The 27262-nt window shown below is 43.3% G+C and overlaps 1 protein-coding gene across 3 annotated transcripts in view; it reads left to right on the top strand.

Moving 5' to 3' along the window:
* Positions 1–1393: 1393 nt before the first annotated feature.
* Positions 1394–27262, top strand: part of Adam17 (ADAM metallopeptidase domain 17) — a 56460-nt gene continuing 30591 nt past the window's right edge. Inside the window, exons 1-5 of one of the 3 annotated variants that reach the window (XM_070015240.1) lie at positions 1394–1658; positions 15533–15665; positions 21502–21632; positions 23653–23741; positions 26811–26979. In XM_070015240.1, coding sequence (XP_069871341.1) covers positions 1562–1658; positions 15533–15665; positions 21502–21632; positions 23653–23741; positions 26811–26979 — 619 coding nt within the window. In that variant the 5' untranslated portion in view covers positions 1394–1561. Of the gene's footprint in view, positions 1659–15532; positions 15666–21501; positions 21633–23126; positions 23263–23652; positions 23742–26810; positions 26980–27262 lie in introns of those variants that run through there. The other 2 variants (XM_070015241.1, XM_070015242.1) reach the window with 2 other exon arrangements.

Below are 27262 nucleotides of genomic sequence, written 5' to 3'. Positions count from 1 at the left end.
TGTTACCCTCTCTAGAGGGCCAGTTTTACTAGTCCAGTCTTCTGCTGGCTCTTTATCTCCCCCCTGTGGTGCTCTTTTATCTTGAAGGTATAGAGAACTGACAAAGGAAAGATGAACCTCAAATTGCAGTTTATTAATTTGGGTTCTGATTTGTGAAAGGGAAAAATGACTTGAAATCTGGGCTGCCACTAAAAAAACCTGTTTTCTGTTTTCTAAAAAGTGACCAGGAGCTTTAAAAAAGATGACATTAAACCCAGGGCTGTGCGGGCACTAAACAAAAGAATGTACAGTCTACTAGAATCATAAGCTGCACAGTTGGATGCCTAGCGAATATAACATTTCTAGAGTTTATAACAACAAAAAGCCACCAGAGCCTTCACATCTTTATGGAATACAGTTATATATATAATTTGAAGAGGTGAAATCCTCTTTTGAGGATTTAAGTATATCAATGTATACTTAAATGATTAAGTATGGATAGTTAATGAAGGCATTTTACATCTTACATGTGTGTACGGAACAGATTAAGCTAACTTATGTAAAAAGCCGGTAACCTAAAAATGCTGAAATTTGGCTGGGGTATCCTAAATTAACATAAATACGTTTTTCCCTTGAGACTTGACCAGCACTCCCATTTTGTTCCTAACAGGTTTCCATTTCATAGTAATGATTGTCTCACTGTCGAGGAGTAAACGTATTAGGCTCCGTATAAACAACATAACTCAGACATCCCAGCTGGTGAATATCTTACTCAGCACTATAAATACTCAAGTACACAGAGCTAAAATGATGCAAAGCATCGCACAGCACAAGCCGCGCTGGGAAACTTCCAGCCCAGGCGAAACGGACCGGGAAGAGCGGGGAATGCGGTTGGTGGGTTCAGGGCTCAGCCGCAGGGCTCTGGAGCCTCCCCGTGCCTAGCGAAGCCCGGGCCTCCCGGGCCCCGCCGCCCGAGCTGGAGCCCGACCCGCGAGGTCTCCAGCCGCGGGCGGGGACCACGGTCCCGGGCGGCCCCATCCCCAGGGCCGCAGCTGGCTCCGAGGGGTCCTCCGGCGCCCCGGGACGCGGCAGCTGGACCCCGGTCGGGACTGCAGCGCCTCAGCGACCCTAGCCGTACTTGGGACGCCAAGATGAAGGGGCAGCCGCACGCGCCTCGGAGGCCTGGCTCGTGAGCTCCCGCCTTCCCCGCGGTCACTCGGGGACGGGAGCGAGGCCGGGCGGGGTCGAGTCAGGACGACGGGACCCGAGGCCAAGCAAGCGCCGGCGGAGCTGGGGCGGGGCGGGGCGGGGATTCCCGGCGTGCCTCGCGGCGCCCGGCTTCCGGCCGTGGGCGGTGCGGTGTCGGCGGCGGCCGGAAGTGGGCTGGGCCGGCTTCTCCGGGCGCCGCCCGCACTTCCGGGTCCTGGATCCCGGGGCTGGAGTTCCCGGTAGGCGGCGCGGGAGGGAGAGGAGTCTGCGGGGCCGAGCCGGGCCGGCGGGTCCTCTCTCCTCCATGTGAGCGGGCTCCGAGCCCCCGTCAGGCGAAGCTGTCCCGTGGAGGGCCCGGCGGCCGGCCGGGAACATGAGGCGGTGTCTGCTCTTCCTGACCAGCCTCGCTCCGCTGGTGCTGGCGCCGCGACCTCCGGACGCCGCGGGCCCCGGCTCCCCCCAGCGACTTGGTAAAGAACGGGGGGCGGCGGGGGTCCCCGGCGGGCGCCGGGAGCGCGGCCTGGAGGGGGGACGGCGAGGGGCCGCTCCGGCGCTCGGGGCGGGGTGCTGGGCGCGAGGGGCGCGTCCCGGGTCTGGGCAGGAAGGGGGTGTGGCTCCCCAGCTCGGGGCCGGCGGGGGTCCCCGAGGTGGCCGAGCGCGGGCCGGGGTCCCCTCCGCCGGCCTGCGTCTCTGCGGGGAGCTTGGGGAGCTCCTGAGATCTAGGTCCCCGCGTTGCCAAGAACATGGGGTGTGTTCGCGGACCTGCCGAAGGCGGCCGCGCCAGGGAAGAAGGGCCCGAGCGCCTGCGAGGAGGTCTCCCGGAGGAGGCCGCGCGGCGCCCGGCGCACGGCGGCCGCGGGCGGGGCTTTCCGGAGCCTCTTCTGAGGGGCTTGTCGTCCCCCGCCGCCCCTCCTTCGTCGGTGGAAGTTGGTTGGAGGCACTTGGGGGAGAGGGCGCGGAGGGAGGCCGACACTCGACCTTTCAGTCGCGCGTGTGAACATCGGGTCAGGGACGGTCATCTGTGAGCCTAGCCAGGAGGCGATTCCTGTGTAATTGTGTTTTCTAGAGGGCTCGTGTTCAGAGTTGTAAAGTTAGGTGGAAGTTACTGTGACTTTACTCTAAGCTGACTTGTAAGACAGTTTGGTTCATCATAACACAGTGTGAGACAGTATACTTTCCATTGTGTGAAGCTGTAGTATTAATACACTTTTCATGGTCCTCCGTATAACACGGTTTCACATGAGTGTTGTTCCGTGCAGTTTGAGATCCTTCGGATTTTATGGCTAATTAATTTTCTCGCATTAGTTATTGCCTGGCATTGGAGCTGTAATTAACTGATAATAGGTAGTAAAGATGTTGAATGTTCTCGCCTTAATAACTGTTTTGTGGTGGTGCCATTTGAAATGGATTATACGTGTTTAAGGAGAGAAAGGAGCTAGTTAGGAAGGGCTGTGACCGGTGAATTAGCCATGGCTAAGTCAGGATGGATAAGCATCATTTTAAGAATAATAGTACCTAAGAAAATAAACATGCATTTTGAGAGATTTTCTCCACTCTGAAAAACTATGTTACATGTTTTCATTCTCTTGTTCACAGGTGAAAAAGTTAGCTACTCTTTGAGAACTATACTCTGTAGAGGAAAAAACACTATATGATATCAACTTTCAGCATCATATGCAGATTTTTTTTTTTTTTTGTCAGTTGTGGGGCTTGAACTCTGGGCCTGGGCCTTGTCCCTCAGCTCTTCAGCTCAAGGCAAGTGCTCTACCACTTGAGCCATAACGCCACTTCTGGTTTTCTGAGTGGTTTATTGGAGATAATAGTCTCATGGACTTTCCTGCCCCGTCTGGCTTTGAAGTGCGATCGTAAGATCTCAGCCTCCTCCTGAGTATCTAGAATTACAGGCATGAGCCACCAGTGCTGGGTCAGATCATATTTTTAATTAGCAAAATACAGATTATTTGTGCCAGAAAAATGTGTGCAGACTTAGCTATTCATCAAAAACATTTGAAGTGCTGCATTCAGGTGGCTCATGCTGCAATCCTCGTCACTCAAGAGACTGAGATTGTAGTTTGAGGCCAGGCCTGGCAGAAAAGTTGACTAGACTCCATTCCAAATAACCAGCAACAAGCAGGACTGGAGGTATGCCTCAAGAGGTAGAATGCCAGCCTAGCAAGGCCTTGAGTTCACACCAGAACAACAACAACAAAATAACCCCAATTGTGTGCTCAAGTTGTTATACGTGGCATTGGAAATAAAAAGACCATCTTAAAAAGATTTATGAAAGGGCTGGGAAGGTGGCTCAGTGGTAGAGCGCTTGCCTTGCATGCATGAGGCCCTGGGTTCGATTTCTTAGCACCACATAAGCAAAAAAGAAAAAAACCTGAAGTGGCGCTGTGGCTCTGTGGCTCAAGTGGTAGAGCGCTAGCCTTGAGCTGAAGAGCTGAGGGACAGCGCCTAGGCCCAGAGTTCAGGCCCCACGACTGGACCGAAAAAAAAAAAATTAATGAAAGAGTGAAATAGAGACTCATATAGAGATCAGAACAGATACTCGCAAAACAACATGGAAGAGAACATTTGGGTACACTATAACAAGTACCATTAAAGGGGGGGGCACTGAATACAATCTAGGAAGGTAATGACTTCCTGGGAAAGGTGATACTTGAACCTAGACTTTTAAAACTAGATTGGGCGTGGGGGGAGTGGCTCAAGCAGTAGACTACCTGCTTGGCAGGAACAAAGCTTGAGTTCAAACCCCAGTAAAGTAAAACATGAATCTCTGCAAAATTCACAAAATGAAGGGATAACAATGTTCCATAAGAAATGTACTCATTATCATACTTATTGTAACTGTAACTCCTCTGTTCATCACCTTTACACTACCAAAAAATAAAAAGAAAAAAAGAAAAAAAAACCCACAAAAAACCTAGATAGGGCTAGGTGCCAGTGGCTCATGCCTGCAGCCCTAGCTAGGAGTCTGAGATCTGAGGGTTGTGGTTCTAAGCCAGCCTGGGCAGGAAAGTCCATGAGACTCATCTCTAGATAATCACAGAAAAAATGGCAAGTGGCACTGTGGCTCAAGTGGTAGAGTATTAGCCTTAAGCAAAAGGAGCCCAAGGACAGCACCCAGGTCCAGAGTTCAAGCCCCAGGACCAGGAAAAATCAAAAGCAAACCAAAAAGAGCCCTAGGTAGGTAAAAATTGAAAATGATGGCAGAGCTGGGAACTGTTCCAACTTGCACTGATGGGAACCTTACAGGATGATTTTTTTTTTTCTGTGCTAGGAACTGAACCCAGGGTCTTGCATACAATATGTAGGTGCTCTACCATTGAACAACGTCTTCAGCTTTAGTTTTTTTTTTTAATGTCAAGAAAATGGGTCACTGTTTCAGGAAAATCCAGTGAATTATATATATACCTTGTAGGTGTCTTCTTTTTTTTTTTTGGTGTATGTGTGACAGTGGAGGATGTTATTTATCATTGAACCCTCCTATTATGTAGACTGAGTTAGTCAAGACCAACTCAATAGTTCATAGTTGAAATCTATTTTATTGAATCTGCTTTATTGTTTTTTTAGTCTACTTGCAATGTAATACTGTAATTGCATAACTGATATTGATTAGGAATGTGACTTTTTTGAAAGGCAAAAATATATCAAAAATCTGTTTCAGCTGGGCACTGGTGGCTCACACCTGTAATCCTAGCTACTCAGTAGGCTGAGATCAGAGGATCCCGGTTCAAAGCCAGCCCAGGCAGGGAAGTCCGTGAGACTGTTACCAGAAATCCAGAAGTGGTGCTTTGGCTCAAATGGTAGAGTCAAGTCACATGACCAAAAACCCTACAAAAATGGGGATGGGAAGGTGGCTCAGTGGTAGAGCGCTTGCCTTGCATGCTTGAGGCCCTGGGTTCGATTCCTCAGCACCACATAAGCAAAAAATGAAAAAAGCCGGAAGTGGCGCTGTGGCTCAAGTGGTAGAGCGCTAGCCTTGAGCTGAAGAGTTGAGGGACAGTGCCCAGGCCCAGAGTTCAGGCCCCACGACCGGACCCAAAAACAAAAAACAAACAAAAAACCCCACAAAAAACAAAGCAAAACAAAAATCTGTTTCAGGGCCTGGGAAGGTAACTCAGTGGTAGAGTGCTGCCTTGCATGCATGAGGCCCTGGGTTCAATTCCTTAGCACCACATAAGCAGAAAAAGCTGGAAGTGGAGCTAGTAGAGCGCTAGCCTTGAGCTGAAGAGCTTAGGGTAGCACCCAGGCCCAGAGTTCAGGCTCCATGCCCGTAAAAAAAAAAAAAAAAAAAAAAAAAAAAACTGTTTCAACTTAACTGTAAGAATTGCATAATTTAGGAAAATTGTGAGTCATGAGACCTAAGTCATTATTATATCTTATTGAAGTTGCAGCTGGGGGGGGGGTACAAGTCTCATTTTGATTTTAAAATTGTTTTTCTTTCGTGTTTCTTTTAATAAAAGACGATGCAAATGGGTAGACAGTCACAAATGGGGAATGTTTATATTTCAAACATATTTTGAAATTTATCTTGAGGTTATTGGTATGGAGATTTTTTCTATAATTGTTTGCAGCACCATTTAACTCAGTATTTTGACATCTCATTTCCTCATATTAATTTTGCTTATAAATTGCATTTCTTTAAATCTAAAGATGAAACTACCCTAGCTGCTCCAGGGGAGATTTAATATAACTCTGTTTTGAACTAGTCAGAGACAGTTATTTCTGGGATAAGATGAAGAGTTAAGCAGAGGTGATAATAAACTGGAAACATCCTTTTGGTATTCAAAGACTTCCTGAAAGTTGAGTATTGATGTTTTCCAAGGCCAAGTGTAGTTGTTTTTTCAGGTCCTTCATCATTTATATTCTTAACAAAAGAATACAGTGTGAGCTGGGTGCCAGTGGCTTATACCTGTAATCCTAGCTACTCAGGGGGCTAAGATCTGGATTGCAGTTCAAAGCCAGCCCTGACAGGAAAGTCCCTGAGATTCTTATTTCCAATTAACCACCAGAAAAATGGAAGTGGGGCTGTAGCTCAAGTGGTAGAGCGCTGGCCTTGAGCTGAAGAGCTGAGGGACAGCGCCCAAGCCCAGAGTTCAGGCCCCATGACTGACGACCAAAAAAAAAAAAAAAAAAAAACCAACCAAAAACCAAAACAAACAAACAAAAAAACTGAAAAAGCTGGCAGAAGAGAAACAACAAGCAATAATAGACTCACTGTGGTAGGGAAATAGATGGAAAGGTTTTTCGTCTATGTGTCTCTTCACATCCTGAAATCAGCTGAGGAGATGGCCATCTCCCTTCCTCATCCACTTCCTCTTTTTTTCTTTCTTCTAAATACAAGTGATACATTCTGAGAAGTCTCATCCCCTGTCCTGGTTTCACTTGCCATTTGACTGTGTTCTTTTTTTTTTTTTTGCTGGTCATAGGGCTTGAACTCAGGGCCTGGGCACTGTCCCTGTGTGCTCAAGGCAAGTACACTAGCACTTGAGCCACAACGCCCCTTCTGGCTTTTTCTGCTTACGTGGTACTGAGGAATTGAACCCAGGGCTTTGTGCATGCTAGACAAGCACTCTACCACTAAGCCACATCCCCAGCCCCTGACTTAACTACTAAATATATGTCTGACCTGGCCTTGTTCTCTGAAGCATTCCATGCCCACATCCTACTTAAGTGTTCACAGGCCTTTGGTATATAATATGTCCCAAGCCATACGTCATCTGTTCTGATTAGAAGACTGAGTATAGAAAACAAAATTAGGAGTGAGAATGGATTGCAGGAATTGGGGAAGCAGTCTCATTGCCTAACTTAAGTTTGCCTTTGTATTGATTACAGAGACTAGTGAATCAGTCTGGGTTTTTTCAGAAGTTCTCTCCCACTCTGCAGTGGCTGAGCACTTCCTAGCTTGAGAGTCTTGGCCCAGGTTAAATCCAGCCACTGTGAGACCTTTGTTATTCACGGAATGGATTTCATTGTGAGGCAAGTTTACAATTGTTCTGTTTTCAGCCCTACAGACAATACATTTTGACTATATTCACCTTCCATCCATCTGGTTAGCCCAACTCCTCCAGCTAATACCCACATGTGCTCCCTCCCCCTGCTCCCTCCATTGATAAATAGAGGTTCTCTGTGCTATTGTAGCATATAGTTAGTTGCAAGAGCAGAAGCTGTGACAGGGAATTAGGCAGTTCATATTCCATCTTTCCCTACTTATACATACCCAAAAGCATTTTTAGTTCTTTGGCCTGGTAGAGAGCATTATTTCATAGACCCAATGAAGAAGGATTCCCCTGCTACCAGGGCTGGTTGCTCTGCGTGCTCAGGTCACTGTCCTGTCCTGTCCTGTCCTGTCCTGCTGTGTTTAGTGCTGAAGAGCAGATGTCATAAGTCTTCTGCACAGGCTCTATAAACAACTTTATAGCATCTTGGCTTGGTCTTTAGCAATTCTTTAAAAAAATTTTACAGAGCAAATTTAAAATCCTATAGTTCTGTGTGTCAGATGTCTAAGATGGGAGGGCTTGGCACCCTGCTTCATTCCCTCTAGAGACTGTAGGAAATAATCTTTCCACTTTTTTCTTTCTTTTTAAAGTTTTTTTTTATTAGCTTACATGAGTTGTACAAAGTGGTTTTATTGTGACATTTCCAGATATACATACAATATACCTTTATTTCTTTTATTGTTCTTCCTAATCTTCTCTCCTCCTTTAAAAAAAAAATGAGTTTCACTGTTCTGTTTTATACATGTATATAAAAAGTACTTGTATCATATTCACCCTTCCTCCTTCTGAGCATGCCTACCTGTTCCAGCAGAGCCTGTTGTACTCTCTCTGTCATTCACTTCTATTTTTTAAAACTGTATTATTATTATTATTTTGTCTTTTCTTTTTTGATACTGGGGATGGAATCCAGGACGTTGCACTTGATAGGCAAGCACTTTGCTACATCCCAGCCCTGTCATTCATTTCTTTAGTGACTTTGTTTTTGTTGTTTAACTTAGAGACAGGGTCTTGCTCAGGCTGACGTTCATGTGAAGGTCCTTCTGCTTCATCTTCCCATTTGGTGGGATTATAAGCCTACACCACAGAACCAGGATTTATTTTTTTCCACTTCCTGCATCAGAGTAGGATTGGTTGTGTTAATTGGGGGAACCCTTTTGTATTTCATGTAGGAGAGAAGTGGAAAGTACAAGTGCTGTAGGGTTCTGCATTATGCTTGTAGTTAATATTCTAGGAAAATGCAGTCTACTGCTGAAAAGAAAATTAATGTAAAAAGTTCACAAATATCATCAGACCTTTTGCTTATAACATTTTATTTATAGACAATTACAAGTATTTGTGTACATATAAGTACTTATAGAGACACAAAAATTATATAACACATCTTTTTAAGGTTTAAACTAGCTGGGTACCGTTGGCTCATGCCCGTAATCCTAGCTACTCAAGAGGCTGAGATTCATGTTCAAAGCCAGGTGGAGACAGTGGTTCAAGTGGTAGAACACCAATTGAACAAGGAAGCCAAGCAATTAAGCTGTGTAAGCACGGTTAGCAAAATGGAGGACAAAGGAAGGAAACAGGCCAGACACCACCTTCCACAGCAAGGACTGTTCATTGAGATAGAGCAGTGAGGGACACAGCCTTCCTGCCGGGCTTGGAGACTGTGTCAGAGCTGGGGCAACAGCTGGATTTTGTGAGGTCTGAGCAAGGAGGCAGAGGTGAATGAAAAAGCCACCAGGTAAAGGGAGGTGGGGGCCCCGCAATGGGATGTTTATAGTTGGGCTTGGGTGGATTGCCCTGCTGGCACATCAAGCAAGTTCACACATACCTGGCATTTTGCCTGGTGTCTGTATGGGCCTGGGACAATAGGGTGGGAGTCAATCCTTCATACTCCATCTTTAGATACATGAAATGAACAGCCAAGAGGAGATGCAAGTCCTTCAAGCACAAAGCCAAATGACAGAATGTGCAAGACAAAACAAGTTAATCTTAAAAATGCTGACTCTGAGCTTGGTAAAAGAAATTGGGGGTATGGTTTAGATTAATGTTCTAAATTCACTGGCCATGAAAGGTTATCACAGAGACAAAGCAATTCACATGTAAGAGTAAGGTAGAAAGAAGCTGGCCACTGGTGGCTCAGGCCTGTAATCCCTAGCTGCTCAGGAAGTTGAGATTTGAGGCTTGAGATTTAAAGTCAGGCTGGGCAGGAATGTCTGAGACTTATTTCCAATTAACCACCCAAAGCTGGAAGTGGAACTGTAGCTCAAGTGGTAGAGCACTAGCCTTGAGCAAATAAAAAGCTCAAGAACAGCGCCCAGACCCTGAGTTCAAGCTCTAGGATTGGCGTGTGTATACACATATATACATACACACACAACAAATAAAAAATTAAAATGGATTGGAAGGTTTATCAAATCCATAGGTAACTCCACACATACATATGGGGTCCAGTTTGTTCTAGGCCTGTAGTTCTTGCTTCCTCTGTGTTCTTGGAGAACGTTTAGAAGGTATTGAGTTCCAGCTGCTCTTTACCTGTACTCTTAAGTGTTGAGAATCTAGGACGGCATAGGTTTGCTCTTTCCTTGCTTTAAATCATGATAGCTGCAAACATGATATAATGCAAAGGAAATCCTATGTAAAGGAGCAATTTTGGTGAGTGGCCCCTCCCCATAGCTTGTATGCGTGTGTATAAGTGTAAGTCTCAATGAATGAAGTGCCCAAGCCCGAAAAGTAGTAGTCTTTTAGTGATCTCTACCTGGTTTGCTCAGCAGTGTATCCACTGATTTCCAAGATTCCAGTCTTGTTCCTGCTGGCCCATGGTCCATCTTGACGTCCTAGTGACATTTCCCTTGCCCTTATCCAAAGTCCAAAATCCTTAATTTCACTCCAAAGCCCTTTGTCCTGACCTCTGCCCCTGTCTTTCCAGCTCCATACCTGTGCTCCAGCCTCACCTTTTCATGTTATGTTCTCTTTCTGTGGACTGCCACATAGGCCATGTGTTCTTCTTAGAGTCTCCCTCTTTCTCTTCTCTGGGCTGGCACTGCCTCTTAGATGTAGTGCTGCTTCCCTGGGGTATTCTTGGCACACCCAGCAGGGGCTTCCTTCACTTCTTGCACCTGCCTCTCAGCAGAATTTTGTGATGGTCTCTTCCTCAGAACACTAGAAGTATATTTCTCTTTCTTTTGTATAGCTAGTGCCTGATAGATAGGAGGGTCTCAGTAAGAATTTGCTAAAGAAATAAATAAACAGATCTGGTGGGGGAAAAAAAAGGTAGAATATTTGTGCAGAAAAAGAGGTCAAGGTGGAAGGGCGGAGAAGATACAAAAGCAATGGGAAAGGGGAGGGTTCTGAGCATCGTGCCTGAGGATGGGGTGGGGGGAGGGCAGGAGGCAGGGGGCAGGGGCATGGGCATGTGGGGAACAAGCCTAGTGCTTGGCAGAGGAGAGTGGGGAAAGGTAGGTCGGGGATGCTTCAATAACATTTTGCAGTCTGATTACTTATTTTCTGATTTGTGTCATAGCTAGCTGAGATGAGAGAAGCTCAGTTGTTCAGGTGATGACTGTAGCACCTTGCAGAAAGTGAAGGATGGTGCCATCATTCTAGAGGGTGATGGGCAACCATGCTGGAACTGTACAGGAAGAGGCCATGACCAGATGCTGAGCAAAGGAAAATGGGTGACATTGTTTAGTATGTACTGTAACAAAACTAGTGTAAGTTGATACTGGTTTATTGAGAGATTTGGATATGGATAAGATTTTTTTTTTTTGATGGTGGTGGTACTGGGGATTTGAACTCAGGGCCTCTCACCTGCTAGTCAACATTCTACCCTTGATCCTTCTAACCAGCCCCAAAGAGAAGTTCTTGAGAAGGTGAAGGGAATGAAAGTTTCCTGCAAAGGCTATAGAAAATGCAGTTCCCACGAGTTAGGGGTCCAGCAGTGTGGTGTGGTGAAAGGTTGAGTGTCTGGCACATTTGCTGGCAGGGGCGGGCGGTACCTAGAGTGGTGAAAGCTCCATCCAGTTTGGCCCCAAAGACACAGTGGTTTTTACTAGGCTGTTTGTGATGGCTCAGACATCTGTTGGTGACATTTGATCATTCATTGGGAGTATACTGTTAAGTATTTTAACATGTGTTAGCAAGCTACATTTAAAAAGGACTTATTATAGACAATACACTCAAAATAACCAGTGATGTTAGTATCTTGCCATTATTTTTCTTCCTAGGTCTTTTTTTTTTTTTACACAGTTAAGATCATGGAATATGAGTAGTTTTGTTGTTTTTTTTTTAAACTCTCCCCTTGCGTAAGTAACATAGGAAAAGTATTTATTTTCCCATGCTCCTAAATATTTCCCATGCTCTTAAAAACCTGTTATAAGTAGCCTTTTGGATGACTGCAGTTTGCCTCCAGGTCCTTATCCTAGTTATTAATTTACTTTGTTTCTGGTTTTTCTAATTTTGCCAGGCTTAATAGTGAACATTTTTATGCCTAAAATATTTTCCCTCAGGAATTAGAAGTGTGACTCAATTGCTAGAGCACCAGCCTTGAGTGAAAAAGCAGAGCGAGTATTTTTCTTTCTTTTTTTTCTTTTTTTTTCTGTGGGTCATGGAGCTTCAGCTTAGGGCCTAGACACTGTCCCTGAGCTCTTTTGCTTAAGACTAGTACTCTACCACTTTGAGCCACAGCTCCACTTCTGGTTTCTGGTGCTTAATTGGAGATAGGAATCTCACAGCCTTTCCTGCTTGGGCTGGCTTTGAACTTTGATCCTCAGATCTCAGCCTTCTGAGTAGCTAGGATTACAGGTGTGAGCCACCAGTGCCCTGCTTAGCAATGAATCTTTAACTCCCTTTTCCTGCATGGAACAGGAAATGTTACTCTTCATTTTTCTATTTCTCCCCACTTTATCCTGTTACACTAAAATAAATACTTGCTAAAACTTAAAAAAAAAAAAAAAAAACAAGCAAAAGTGCAAGACCCTGACAATACTGGCACCAATTTTTTCCTTCATTTTGGTCTAATTTCCTTGCTTAAGTGCCTTCTGCCCTTTGGTCTTTCTGTCTTAACTTTTATTGAGATGGAAGTCTGACTGTGTTATCCAGACTGCCCTTGAACTCCTAGATTCAAACTAGTCTTCTCCCTCAGCTTCCCTCGTAGCTGAGACCAAAGACATCTTGCCAGGCTTGTTGAGTGGTTTTCAAACTTGATTTTTGATTGTGTAGGTCTGAGGGGAAATCAGAACATTTGCATTCATGTGTTGCTGCTGCTGTTTGTGTGGGGACACTGGAATGTGTTCTGAGAGTCACTGCTATGTTATTTATTGACAATGAAAGTACTGTGTTGAGTTATGCCTCTTAAGTCAGTGGGCGAGATTATGATCTTGAATGAAACTGAGTTCATGTACCAGCCTGTATCAGTGAATTTGAAGAGCTAAGAAAAGAGCTGTATTGACTTCGCAGCATTGAGAATTTAGGCAGTCTTGGAACATGAGTGCTGACAGGTGTAAATTTTTACACTGAATTTATGATGAGGTAAATACATAGTGATGAATAAAAACACTTGGCTATTTCATAACCTGTTTGTGAGGAAGACAAGTATATCTTACCAAAAAGTGCCAGAATAAAGGTATAAAGAAACGGCTTTAGGCTGGGAATGTGGCTTAGTGGTAGAGTGCTTGCCTAGCATGCATAAAGCTCTGTTCCATTCCTCAGTACCACATACACAGAAAAAGCTGGAAGTAGCGCTATGGCTTAAGTGGTAGAGCGCTAGTCTTGAGTAAAAGCAGCTCAGGGACAGTGTGCAGGCCTTGAGTCCAAATCCAAGGACTTGGCAAAAAAAAAGAAAGAAAAAAAGAAAAAAAAAAAGGCTTTAGCTAGGCACTGGTGCCTGTAATTCTAACTACTTAGGAGACTGAGATCTGAGGATTGCAGTTCAAAGCCAGCCCAGGCAGGAACATACGTGAGGCTTTTTTTTCTTTTTTGTCAGTCGTGATGCTTGTCAGTCGTGGTGCTGTCCCTGAGCTCTTCAGCTCAAGGGTAGTGCTCTACACTAGAGCCACAGTGTCACTTTCGGCCTTTTCTGTTAATGTGGTACTGAGGAATCGAACCGAGGGCCTCACGCGTGCAAGGCAAGCACTCTACCGCTGAGCCACCTTCCTGGCCCATGAGGCTTTTTATCTTCAATTAATCACCAAAAAGTTGGACAAGGCCCAGTCCCTGAGTTCAAGCTCCAAGACTGGCACATGAGAAAGAGGGGGTGGGGGAGGAAGAGTAGGAAGGAGGGGGAGGGAGAAGGGGAGAGAAAGGGGGAGAGAAGAGGGGAAGAGGAAGGTAGAGAAAAGCGGGAAAGGGAGGGGAGAGGGAAAAAGAGAGGTCATGGTGGACATATCAGAAAGTAAGAAGTAGTAGAAGGTTCCAAAATGCCTAGGCTATTTTTTTCTTTTTTGTTCCAGAAACAGTTCATCATCATCATCATTATTATTATTATTATTATTACCAAGTTGTTGTACAATGAGGTTACAATTCCATAGCCCAGGTTATGAGTACAATGTTTCTTTTTATTTATTCATTTATTTATTAAATAAGTTTTTTATTGTGAAAATACTGTACAGAGGGGTTACAATCACATGAGCAAGGTAATGAGTACATTTCTTATCAAGCATTGTTGCCTCCTCCTTTGTTTTCCCCCTACCATCCCTTCCCTCCCATCTACACAACTACATTTCCTCCCCCCCCACCCCCCCCCGAGTATTTTTAAAGGAGTTTCAAAAGTATCAGATCAGTGGAAGAAATAATTTGTATTGTCAAAGCTCATAGAATTCACAACCTTTATAGACCATGATAATGACAGTTTGCCTTGTGAAGGTTAATATGTTTGTGACTTTAAGCGTCACTATTCCACAATACTGTGAAATATGTGAAATTTATGTAATCATCTAATCTCAATTAAAAAAAAAGAGAAGAGGTGGGTTAGGAAAGTGAGAGAAGGGGCGGGTTAGAGCGATGGGTGACAGTGTTGTCAGACACCTTGTACTCATACTGTTCTGTAGAATGGGACCTTTGTATAACTACTTAAAGATACAATAATAAAAAATGTAAAAAAATTAGTTACTTAAAAAAAAGTATCACATCATAAAACTTTGGTATTTCAGTCTGCCAGGCTCAAGTTCAAAATCCATTTCTGTGCTACCTTAGCTTTGTGGTTAGACCAGTTTACTTATTTAAGTCTGTTTTTTCATTTGTGAAATGAGGATTAATACCCCAGGGATGTTCACAGAGCTACTGTAGTAAAATACCAGCATAATGCCTTGTATTGAACACTTAAGAAATAGTTGAATGAAGCTGTGAAGGTGGCTCAGTGTTAGATTGTTTACCTCAAAGCATGAGGCCCTGGGTTCGATCCTCAGTACCACATAAGCAGAAAAAGCCAGAAGTGGCGCTGTGGCTCTAGTAGTAGGGAGCTATCCTTGAGCTGAATTGCTGAGGGACAGCACCCAGGCTCAGAGTTCATTCAGGCCCTATGACCAACCAAAAAAAAGAAATAATTGAATGAGGAGCGGTTGGAAATGTGGCTCTGGTAGTAGAGCGTGGTGAGTGAATGAGTCATATACCAAGTTGGAGTCCCAGTTTCAGACAAAACAATCGTTGAATGAGTGATTGAAAGAGTGACCTTTTGAAGGCTTTCATTGGTGCCCCAAAGCTTTGTGATCAGCAAGATCAAGTGAACAGCAGCCATCATTGGCAGAAAAGTGGTTCTTTTTATCAACAGATAGGGAATATGTCAATGAAAAGACCAAGTCAGATGCTTTGATCTTAGAAATTTTAACCTACACAAACTGGCAGTTATCTAGAAGTTATTTCATTGTATGCCATAGCATTCTTTGAGATATCAAACTTACTAGTATCTAATATGTGGTCCATGTTCAGTTTTCCCAAGTTGTTTTAAATGTCTTGCCACAGCTGACTTGTTTGATGTGGGATTCAAAAAGAGTTACACATTGATTGTTTGCTATTCTCTTCAGTCTGTTATTTTTCTATCCCTTCCTCCTTTTATATGCCATTTATTTTGTGGAGAAATTGGGTGCTTTGTTGTGGGATTTTAAAATTCTAGGTGTGGCTGATTGCTTCCTGCAGTTGGTATTTAGTTTGGCAGCATCATATCCCTGTCTCTTAAGAACTGGAACTTGGATCTTCATTAGACTTGGGGTCAGGTTTTTTGTAAGACCACATCGGTGGTGCTGTTGGCTCTCCCAGTACTTTACAGAGAGTTTATTGTCTTGTGCACTCATTTTAGTGATCTTACAATTGCTTTATGAATTTGGTTGCTAATAACCCTTTTACCCTTTTTTCAGAGAATCTTGACTCTCTGCTCTCAGACTACGATATCCTTTCTCTGTCTAATATCCAGCAGCACTCAGTGAGGAAGAGGGGTCTGCAGGCCTCCACGCATTTAGAAACACTACTCACGTTTTCAGCTCTGAAAAGGTAATTTGAATTATTGAGTAATGTTATGTCATTGGCAGCTCAGTGTGTCAAAAGTATATAGAAAAGCAGGTCTATGGAAATCTCAGGAAATTCTGTGTTAAAGATTTGCAGTTGATGCAATGACTTCAAAATTTTTCAACTGACTTTTATTTGTTTTCTGTTTTCATATATAGCTCATACACTCTAATGCTTATTTTACAAGTCATACTGGCAAGTATTTAAACCAAAGTAAATAAGTATTCAAAGTTCATCATGTTTAACGGTATGCTTATGGAATTTTAACAGAATTTAAATTAATTGGATGCTTATACTGTACATATTTCTCTTTCATGTTTCATAGATGGCAATCATTAATTAAGAAAATGTTCAGGGCTGGGGCCTGGCTCAGGTGGTAAAGTGCCTGCCTAGCAAGTCTAAGGTACTGAGTTTAAAACTCAGTACTGTGTGTCAGGAAGTTTTATAATTTATTTTACAGAGTTTTTTGCTTTTAATTATTTAATAGGAAATGTATTTTCCAATTTATGAGAATTTTGTACCAAATGCTTTAAAATAGGTTGTTTAATTTCAACCCCAAATTAGTCAGTTAATAGGTTATATTTTTCCATTTCTAGGTAAGTGCTTACTTAGGAACAGAGATCAAGGCCAAGGTCAAACTAGATGGTAGGTAGGGTGAGATTTGCCAGATTTTCTAGCTCTAAATTCCTTACCTTTTCTTGGTCACTGAAGTAATCAGGGTGTATTATGGCTGTCCTTATCTTTGTATAACCATTTTTGTTTGTTTTTCCTGGTCCTAGGGCTTGAACTCTGGACCTGGGCTGTGTCCCTGAGCTTCTTTTGCTCAAGGTTATCAATGTACCACTGGAACTACTGGGCCACCTCTGGCTTTTTCTGTGATTAATTGGAGATAAGAGTCTCATGGACTTTTCTGCCCTGGCTGGCTTAAAACGGTGATCCTGAGATCTCAGCCTCCTGAGAAGCTAGGATTAAAGTTGTAAGCCATTGGCCCTGGGCTGAAGCCATTTTTTATTTGGTAGTGATGGGGAGTGAAAAGATGCTATTTTTTTTTTAAGCTTTACCATTTTTATTTATTGTCTGGTACTAGGGCTTGAACTTAGGTCCTCACACTCCCACAGGATTTTTTCTACTCAGGGCTTGTGCTCTATCACTTGGGCTACACCTCCAGCCTGGCTTTTTTTTGGTACTGGTACTGGGGATGAACTCGGACCCTTGCACTTTCACTTGGGTTTATTTTGCTCAGGCTGGCAAGCTACCACTTGAGCCGTGCCTCTGCTTCCCAGCCTGTCTTTTGCAGGTTAACTGGATATGAAGTCTCATGGACTTCTCTTCTTCAGACTGTTATCTTCAGATTTTAGCCTCCTGAGTGGCTAGGCATGAGCTACCAGCACCAGGCGAATAGTCTGGTTTTAAATTATTTAAACCAAGATTACATTAAATTAAATAGGTATGTGACTAGTAGCTATTAAATAGCACAGATGAATTCCAAAAGCTTATATGAACTGAAGCAGTTTGTTGCTTTGTTTCTGTTTTTAATTGCGCTAGTTCTGGGGCTTGTTGAACTCAGGGTCTCATGCTCTCTCTCAGCTTTTTCACTCAAGTCTGGTTTGAGCCTCTACTTCCAGCTTATTGGTGGTTAATTGGAGGTAAGAGTCTCTTGGATTTGTTTGTTTGGGCTAGCTTCAAGCCATGATCCTCAGAGCACAGCCTTCTGAGACCTCAGATAATAGGAGTGAGCCACAGGCACTCAGTGGATTGAAGTAGTTTTGTGAAGAGAAGAAACGTTAAAATTTACCATGCAAGTTACTTTTCCTCTTTGGTGTAAATCCACAAATACTTATTCCAGAGTAAGGAATGATTGCAACTATTGTTTTGGTACTCTTTTTTTTTTGGCGGGTCCTGATCCTTGAACTCTGGTCCTAGGTATTGTCCCTAAGCTCCATTTACTCAAGGCTAGCACTCGCTAGCACTCTACCACTTGAGCTACAGCACCACTTTCTGATTTTTCAGTGATTAATTGGAGATAAGAGTCTCAGGAGCTTCCTGCCAGGGCTGGCTTTGAACCATGATCCTCAGATCTCAGCCTCCTGAGTAGCTACAGGCTACTCAGGCTGCCTGACTTGTTTTGAAACTTTTTATAACATTACCCCGGGGGCTGGGAAGGTGGCTCAGTGGTAGAGCGCTTGCCTTGCATGCCTGAGGCCCTGGGTTCGATTCCTCAGCACCACATAAGCAAAAAGAAAAAAAGCCGGAAGTGGTGCTGTGGCTCAAGTGGTAGAGCGCTAGCCTTGAGTTGAAGAGCTGAGGGACAGCGCCCAGGCCCAGAGTTCAGGCCCCAGGACTGGACCCCCCAAAAAAAAATTAAAAAAAAAAAACAAAAAACATTACCCGGGTTTTGTTTTTTTTAAGAGCATAGTGTGGTGGCTCATTCCTGTAATCTCAGCTGATGAAGAAATGCAGTTCCCACAAAATGGACCATTAAGAAGCTGGTGTGGCACCATGTACCATAATTGCAGTGCTTAGAGGCTTCAGCAGAAGGATTGGGCATTTTGGACCAGCTTGGGCTGCATAGCAAGATCTTGTCTCACAAAACAAAAATAGATAATAGTGGTAATTCAAACTGGCTAAAACTAGTTGTTACTGTAAATTCTCAAAACGAAAGTCAGAAAGACAAAATTGTCAGACATCTGCAAATTAATGACTCCACATAATTTTGGGAAGATAAAGTAAAATGAACTTTAATTGATAAAAAAAAATCCTATTGGGGCTGGGAAGGTGGCTCAGTGGTAGAGTGCTTGCCTTGCATGCATGAGGCCCTGGGTTGGATTCCTCAGCACCACATAAGCAAAAAGAAAAAAGCCGGAAGTGGTGCTGTGGCTCAAGTGGTAGAGCGCTAGTCTTGAGCTGAAGAGCTGAGTGACAGCGCCCAGGCCCAGAGTTCAGGCCCCACGACCGGACACCCCCCCCCCCCAAAAAAAAATCCTATTAGAGCTGGGTGCCTGGTGGTTCATGCCTATAATCCTAGCTACTCAGGAGGCTGAGATCTGAGGCTCATGGTTCAAAGCCAGCCAGGGCAGAAAAGTCCATCAGAATCTGATCTCTAATAAACCACTAGAAAACTGGAAGTGACGTTGTGGTTCAAGAGGTAGAGTGCTCACCTTGAGCTGAAGAGCGCAGGAACAGCGCCCAGGCCCAGAGTTCAAGCCCCACGACTGACCAAAAAAAAAAAATCCTGTTAGGTTTTATAGCTCAGTGTTAAGAATGGAAAATATAAAAAACATGTTGGGGCTGAAGGTATTTCTTAGGTAAAAGAGTGCCAGCCTAGCTCGAATAAGGTGCCAAGTTCAGTTTCCAGCACCCCAAAATCAAATAAACAACCCTAATTAAACAGAAAGCACTATAAACTTCCACTATTACTTGGTGTTTGTTTTTACTGTAAAGCAGATTCCCCCCCTCCCCCACTTCCCTGAACTTTGACCCCCTCAAGGCTAGCACTCTACCACTTTGAGCCACAGTGCTACCAGGTAGTTAATTGGAAACGAGTCTCAATTGGAAATAAGAGTCTCATGGACTTTCCTTTGAATCATGATCTTCAGACCTCAGCTTCCTGAGTAGCTAGGATTACAGGCGTGAGCCACCAGTGCCCAGTTTGTGAAGCACATTTTTGGTGTAGGAAATTCAAAATGCAATAATGACTTGCATGAGGATATTGAAAACAATATTACGATTCATAGCTTTGAAAGTAATAGGTGTATTAAAAAGGTGTTTTTCCTCTCAAGTCCTCAGCATGAGTGATGGTGAAAAAGTGCCCATTAACACTAGTTGGAAGACACATTTTTGACTTTTTTTTTTTTTCCTGCTTATGTGGTGCTGAGGAATCAAACCCAGGGCCTCATGCATGCAAGGCAAGCACTCTACCACTGAGCCACCTTCCCAGCGAAGAAACATTTTTGAAAGCGAGAGCTGGGTGCCGGCTCATATATGTAATTCTGGGTCCTCAGGGGGCTGAGATCTGAGGATTGTGGATTGGAGCCAGCCTGGGCAGAAATGTCTCTATGATGCTCTTATCTCCAATTAATCACTAAAAAATCAGAAGTGATGCTGTGGGGCAAAGTGGTAGAGTGCTAGCTTTGAACAAAAGAGCTCAGGAATAACATCCAGGCCCTAAGTTCAAGTCCCACAATGGGGGAAAAAAAAAGAAAAATTCCTAAGTTTTATGATATCTTGTTCTATTATGTGTCTTTTTCACTCTGGCCATTAAAAACATTGCAAGGAAACTAACATTGCCTTGTATGTACAAAAGGTTAAAAACAATTTGTTGCCATGGAGAGAATCCCAGTTTGGATTTCTTCTTGGTAGTTGTAAGACTTAGATAGATCCCAAGGGAAAGTAGCATTTCACATTTTCCCCATAGCTGACAAGATTTGTGTCTCTTGAGATGAATGACATATCTTTTTGGTCTTTGGTGTGCATGGATATGCATTGGAAAGGCTTTGTGAAGAAATTGGAAAAGTGTGTTCACCATTCCCAGTTCTATGTCAGAACAGAAAAAAATGTTTAGAGAACAAAAAGAGAAAGGAACAGAAAGGAGTACATTTTTTTTTTTTTTTTGTCAGTCATGGGGCTTGAACTCTGGGCCTGGTCACTGTCCCTCAGCTTTTCAGCTCAAGGCAAGCACTCTACCACTTGAGCCACAGTGCCACTTGTGGTTTTCTAGTGGTTTATTGGAGATAGGAGTCTCACGGTCTTTTCTGCCCAGGCTGGCTTTGAACCTCAGTCCTCAGATCTCAGCCTCCTGAGTAGCTAGGATTACAGGCGTGAGCCACCAGCGCCTGGCAGGAGTACATATTTTAATGTCTGCTTTGGAGACTTCATATTTATTTCCCTGGTGGTAATTGTGGTTTAATTATTTTCAAGATCTTTTAGAAGGAAAGAGTGTTTTTAAATACACAAGCAACAATTTATTAATTTTGCACCACAGGAAGTGTGTTCCAGTCATATCTACAGCTTGGTTGCTAGAGGTGGTAGCATGCAAGAATATGAAACAAAGGAAGTTCTGTGTCCAGTTTCAGAATGGAATAGCTGTGTAACCTGAGTAATAATTTCTGTGCCTTAACTTTTGCTTGTGTAAAGTGGAGATCATTTATACACATAGAGTGCCTGACAGTGGGTAGTTGTTCAATTAATGGTATATAGTAAAAATAGTCTTAAATACTAATTTTTCCAATTAGTGGTACTCCATTTACCCAGATCTGTGTGTTTCATTACTCCGTTTCCAGGAAAGAGGAATGTGTATGCTTTTTGGATGCTCCCTGCCTTGTATTGTTCATTTCTTCTGGAATAAGCTGCTACAATTAACCTAGTTAATCCATTTGCCTTTACAGGAGATGTTTTACTCCACTTCTCTAGAGAAATGTTACTTGTAACTTGGAAACTCTTCTAAAATTTATGGGTTTTAGAAAAATGTAAATTAGCGCTATCAGGTTGATAGCTAACATTAAAAAAAAAATCAAGCTGGGTGCTGGTGGCTCACACCTATAATCCTAGCTACTCAGGAGGCTGAGATCAAAGGATTGTGGCTCAAAGCCAGCCCTGGCAGGAAAGTCTGTGAGATTCTTATTTCCAGTTAACCACCAGAAAACTGGAAATGGCGCTGTGGCTCAAAGTGATAGAGTGCTAGCCTTGAGCGAAGAGCTCAGGAACAGCACCCAGGCCCCAAGTTTAAGACTCACAACTGACACACACACAAAAAAAAAAAAGAAAAAGAAAAGATCAGTCCTCTATTCAGTGTACTTAATCTATGAATTTATTCTTTCTTTAGGCATTTTAAATTATACCTGACATCAAGTACTGAACGCTTTTCACGGAATTTCAAAGTGGTGGTGGTGGATGGTAAAGATGAAAGCGAGTATAATGTAAAATGGCAGGACTTCTTCAGTGGACATGTGGTTGGTGAGTGCAGAGCTCTGTTCTGCTCTGTGTCTTCAAGTCTTAGATCTTCTAAATACTCCTTTTCTTTCCTTAAAAATTGCAAATAAAGCCGGGCGCTGGTGGCTCACGCTTGTAATCCTAGCTACTCAGGAGGCTGAGATCTGAGGATCGCGGTTCAAAGCCAGCCCGGGCAGGAGAGACCGTGAGTCTCCTCTCTCCAATAAAAACCACCAGAAAACCGGAAGTGTCGCTGTAGCTCAAGTGGTAGAGCGCTCGCCTTGAGCTGAAGAGCTGAGGGACAGCACCCAGGCCCAGAGTTCAAGCCCCACGACTGACCAAAAAAAAAAAAAAAAAATTGCAAATAAAAAGTTTAATTTTAGAAACTGAGTTTTCCATATATAGTAAGCACACTAAAGTGTACTTTATGCAAATTTAGACTAGTCATAGTTTGTCATCCTTTTTGCTATGACAGAATTCTCAGGAAACAATGTGAAAGAGAAAGGTTCATTTTGGTTCATGGTTCCAGTGGCTGGTTCCATGTGTTGGACCTGTGGTGCGGCAGAGACACCATGGTGTCAGAAGCCTGTGGTGGAGGAGGCTCTTCTCACAGCAGCCACAAAGCATCGAGGTGGGGGGGGGGGTTTGAGAGGGAGAGGGAGGGAGTGGTGTAGGACAAGGTACACCCTTCAGAGGCACACCCTCGTGACCTACTTCCTGCAACCAGGCCATTTGTCCCAATGGCCCACAGAGCACTAAGTACTAGTGGTTAATCTGTGGTTGAAGTTAGAATCCACATTATCTAGTTGCCTCTAAATCTTGGGCAACCAGCCTTTTCATGCATGAGCTTTTGAGGGATATCAGATTAAAATTATGACGGGTCTTCAAATCTAAGTTGAAGTTGTCTTGTCTGGTGGGTAGGAGTAAAGGAGTGTCATAGGAATGCTGTTCTGTGAGGGGTTTTTTGAGCTATGCAAATTGGGAAGCAGAACTGTTCTAAGAATAGGAAGTAGGTACTTTCTAATATGTCACACTTGCTGGCTAAGTTGATGACTAAATGAATTTCCTCTCAAGTGGTAAGAATTTAACTTTCTTTTTTAGGCAAGGATTGTGCTTTTCTTAGATTTAAATAGGGAAGGTAGATAAAATTTACTTTATGCTCTTATTATGTATCTAGGTGTGAGAATGTACCAAACAAGCATTGCAGTTTACCTTTTGGACTGTGTTCTTCAATAAGAAAAAGAAAAGTAGGATCTAGCACCAGTGCTCATGCCTTGTAATTCTAGCTACTCAGAAGTCTGAGATACGGAAGATCGAAATTCAAAGCCAGTTCAGGCGAAAAGTCTGCAAGACTACATCTTCAGTTTATCAGCAAAATGGCAGCTTGGAGGCATAGTTCAAATGGTGGAATGCCAGCCATAAGCAAGAAAGCCATGCCCTGCTACTGTCATACCCTCCTTCCCCCCAAAAAGACATCAAAATCTCCAAACAGTACAGTTTAATATCTGTATATTCTAGGTCACACCTCTGCCTGCTCTTAGTTCTTCTCCACCAAATTTGGGTTACATTACTCCAGAAGAACATCTGCAGAATTAGATGTTTGCTAGTTATGGGAATGGAGAGTTTTACTTGACTTGAGGCTGCTCTTTTGGAGGTGAGAATTACCTAGTTTCTGGGTCTTCTTTGTTGTTTTGGTGCCACTCCTGGGGCCTGAACTTAGACACTCTTGCTCAGCTTTCTTGCTCGCTGCTGATGCTCCAACATTTGCTCTCCCAGTCTAGCAATTTTTGCTGGTTATTTTGAAGATAGATACTCGTAGGCTTTTCTGCCTGGGCTGGCTTCAAACCACAATCCTCCTGTTCTCTGCCTCCTGAGGAGGATTGCAGGCATGAGACACTGGTGTATGGCTTGTTCTCCATTTTTTTGCAGAGCTGTCAAGGTGAATGCAAGTGTGATGAACAGTTTGATTGATTTTTCTTTATTGTTAGTAATGCATAGTTTATGTTATTGAAAAAACATGTTTTTGGGTTTTTTTTCTGTCAAGGTGAGCCTGACTCTAAGGTCCTGGCCCACATAGGAGATAATGATGTTACAATAAGAATCTACACAGACGGGGCAGAATATAACATAGAGGTAAGTTTACATAAAATTTTACTTTTATTTTTTTGTTTGTCATGGGGCTTGAACTCTGGGCTTGGGCGCTCTCCCTCAGCTCTTCAGTTCAATACTACCGCTTTACCACTTGAGCCACAGTGCTACTTCCGGATTTTTCTGTTTATGTGGTGTTGAGGCGAACCCAAGGCCTCATGCATGAGAGGCAAGCACCCTACCACTGAGCCCACCTTCCCAGCCCTAAATTTTAATTTTTTTAGTGGCTTATATCTCTGAGTTTTAAAAAGCATCTCAGTTGTTTAAAATGCAAAAGTTGTAATTGGTCATTCTTTTCTGCTTAAATTTAAGTTTTTTTTTTTTCTTTTTGAACTAGGGAAGTAGATGACTGTACAGAAGAAGAATATTTTTTGCATCTCTAAGAAGCTGTCATTGGGTGTATTCTGTTTCCTAGTACATAATAGAAGTACACGTGGGGTGGGCTTAGGAAGAGAAAACTCATTGTAAAATTCTTTGTCGAGTGGTCTTACTGTAAGAGTATTTCAAAAGATGATAGTCAAGTCTTATTTCTCTGTTAGGCACTCTGGGAATTCTAGGTTAATAAAAGGCTGAATGAAGCTGGGTGCTGGTGGCTCATGCCTGTAATAGTAGCTACTCAGTATGCTGAGATCTGAGGGTTGCAGTACAAAGCCAACCTGCTAGAAAGTCCATGAGCCGCTTATGGACAGTTTACTAGAAAACTGGAAGTGGAGCTGTGGCTCATAGTGATAGAGTGCTTGCTACTTTTGAGCAGAAAAGTTCATAGACAGTGCCCAGGCCCTGAGTTCAAGCTCCACAACTGACCCTCCCCCCAAAAAAACAAGCAAGCAAACAAAAAAAGGCTGATAGTTTTAGTCTGAGAAGTTAAAAGAATCTCTGTGCACTCTTTAACCAAATAGTAGAAACAAGAGCAAAGTAACCAAATTAATGTCAGGCACAAATCCACATGTCAGAGGCTAGCCTAGAAAACAAACTTGCCGTGTATTTGTGGACTGACATGGATTTTGTGTTTTCTTGGAAAATAGGAATCCTTTGGGTAATGGTGAAGATAACACAAAAACAGATCATTTGCAAGAAAATTATAAGATTGTTCGGCTAGGAATTTTCACGTTTATTTGGTGATAGGGTTAAGCCAGCGTGCTGTTATTATAAATATCCATTTTATTTTATTTATTTTGGTTGTACTGGAGTATTAACTCAGGGCTTTGCATTTTGTAGGCTGTTGTGCACTCTACCACTGAGCCTACTCTTCCAGACCTGTAAACATACATGTAATAACATGCAGACTACATGGCCATTAGTCTTTGGTCTATCTATTAGGAAGAAGAAATCTATGGCCTTGTAATGTGCTTGTTATAGTCTGTAGATTATTGTTATAGTACCTTTTCAGGTACTATACCTGAAACTCAGTAACTTATCAAAAAGAGAAGCTTTATGGTTCTGAAGGCTGGGAAATCCAAGAGCTTTTTGCTGGCATCTCCTTGATGTGTCTTCTTACAACATTAAGACATGGCAGAGGGTATGCTTGTTAAATTCACTTTTATTTTTATTTTTGCCAGTCATGAGGCTTGAACACTGGGGCCTGGATACTGTCCCTGAACTTTTCAAGGCTAGCACACTACCACTTGAACCATAGTGCCACTTTCAGCTTTTTCTGTTTATATGGGACTGAGGAATCGAACCTGGGGCTTCATGCATGCTAGACAAGCACTCTACCACTAAACCACATGCCCAGGCCCTAAATTCACTTATATAACAATGCCACACCCATGAGAACCTGTTCATCTGTGAGTGGTTCATGACCCAGTCACCTTCCAAAGACCCCACTTCAAAGCCTGTTCATGTGAATTGGGGGAGTAAGTTTCCAAAGCATGAATTTTGGGTCACATTCAGACCATAGCAGTTATTGCCAGCCTAGGCAAGAAAGTTCCTGAAACTCTTCAACTAATCACCAAAAAGCTGAAAGAAGAGCTGTGGCTCAAGTAGTAGAGCACTAGCCTTGAGCACAAAGCCCAGGACCTGAGTTCAAACCTCAGGACCAGCATAAATGTGTGTGTGCTAACACACACACAGAAAATAAGATGAGGGCTGCAGGCATAGTGTAGAGGTAGAGGACTTGCCCAGCGCGCGCATGTGCGCACGCGCACACACGCACGCACGCACGCACACACACACGGCTGCAGGCATAGTGTAGAGGACTTGCCCTGCATAAATAAGGCCCTGAGTTTAACACACACACACACACACACACACACACACACACACACACACACACACACACACACACACACACACACACACACACACACACACACACACACACACACACACGGCTGCAGGCATAGTGTAGAGGACTTGCCCTGCATAAATAAGGTCCTGAATTTAACTAACACACACACGCACACACACACACTTGCCCTGCATAAATAAGGTCCTGAATTTAACACACACACACACACACACACACACGGCTGCAGGCATAGTGTAGAGGACTTGCCCTGCATAAATAAGGCCCTGAGTTTAACACACACGCGCACACACACGCGCGCGCGCACACACACACACGCGCACACACGCGCACACACACACTTGCCCTGCATAAATAAGGTCCTGAATTTAACACACACACACACACACACACACACACGGCTGCAGGCATAGTGTAGAGGACTTGCCCTGCATAAATAAGGCCCTGAGTTTAACACACACACACACACACACACACACACACACACGCGCGCGCACACACACATGCGCGCGCGCGCACACACACATGCGCGCGCGCGCGCGCGCACACACACACACACACACACACACACACACACACACACACGGCTGCAGGCATAGTGTAGAGGACTTGCCCTGCATAAATAAGGCCCTGAGTTTAATCTTCAGTACAAGAAAAACAAATAAAACTGAAATGATTATTCTGCATAAAGTGCTAGTAAATTTGATCCAGAAATAAATATTATTTAAGAATAAATAAAGAATGTTATACTGTTGTGGATTTCCGGGATTTTTTCCTCATCTCACCATGTATGTTTTCTGTTTTAGCCACTATGGAGGTTTGTTAATGATACCAAAGACAAAAGAATGTTAGTTTATAAATCAGAAGATATCAAGAATGTTTCACGCTTGCAGTCTCCAAAAGTGTGTGGTTATGTAAATGTAGATAAGGAAGAGTTGATTCCCAAAGGGCTTATAGACAGAGAGCCACCTCAAGGTAAGACTTCATAAAATATTTTTCCATAAGAAATAAGCACCTTATAACTTTATTTGCATAGGGATATTTGTAAATTTAACATGATTATCTAGTAACTATAGTATTTGGCTTGAAAATAGTTTTGTTCCAGGAATTCTTTTTCTCAGTAATGTAATAGTTGGAAACACTAGAAAACAGTAGGAGCAACAATGATTATACATAAAATGTTTGTCTTAAAAAGCGTAGGGAAGGGGCTAGGAAGGTGGCTCAGTGGTAGAGTGCTTGCCTTGCATGCATGAGGCCC

The sequence above is a fragment of the Dipodomys merriami genome, unplaced genomic scaffold (assembly GCF_024711535.1).
Source record: "Dipodomys merriami isolate MVZ:Mamm:240054 unplaced genomic scaffold, mDipMer1.0.p SCAF_110, whole genome shotgun sequence".
NCBI classification, from domain to species: domain Eukaryota; kingdom Metazoa; phylum Chordata; class Mammalia; order Rodentia; family Heteromyidae; genus Dipodomys; species Dipodomys merriami.
The sequence above is the reverse complement of the archived record's forward strand: the minus strand, read 5'-3'. Positions and strand labels throughout refer to the sequence as shown.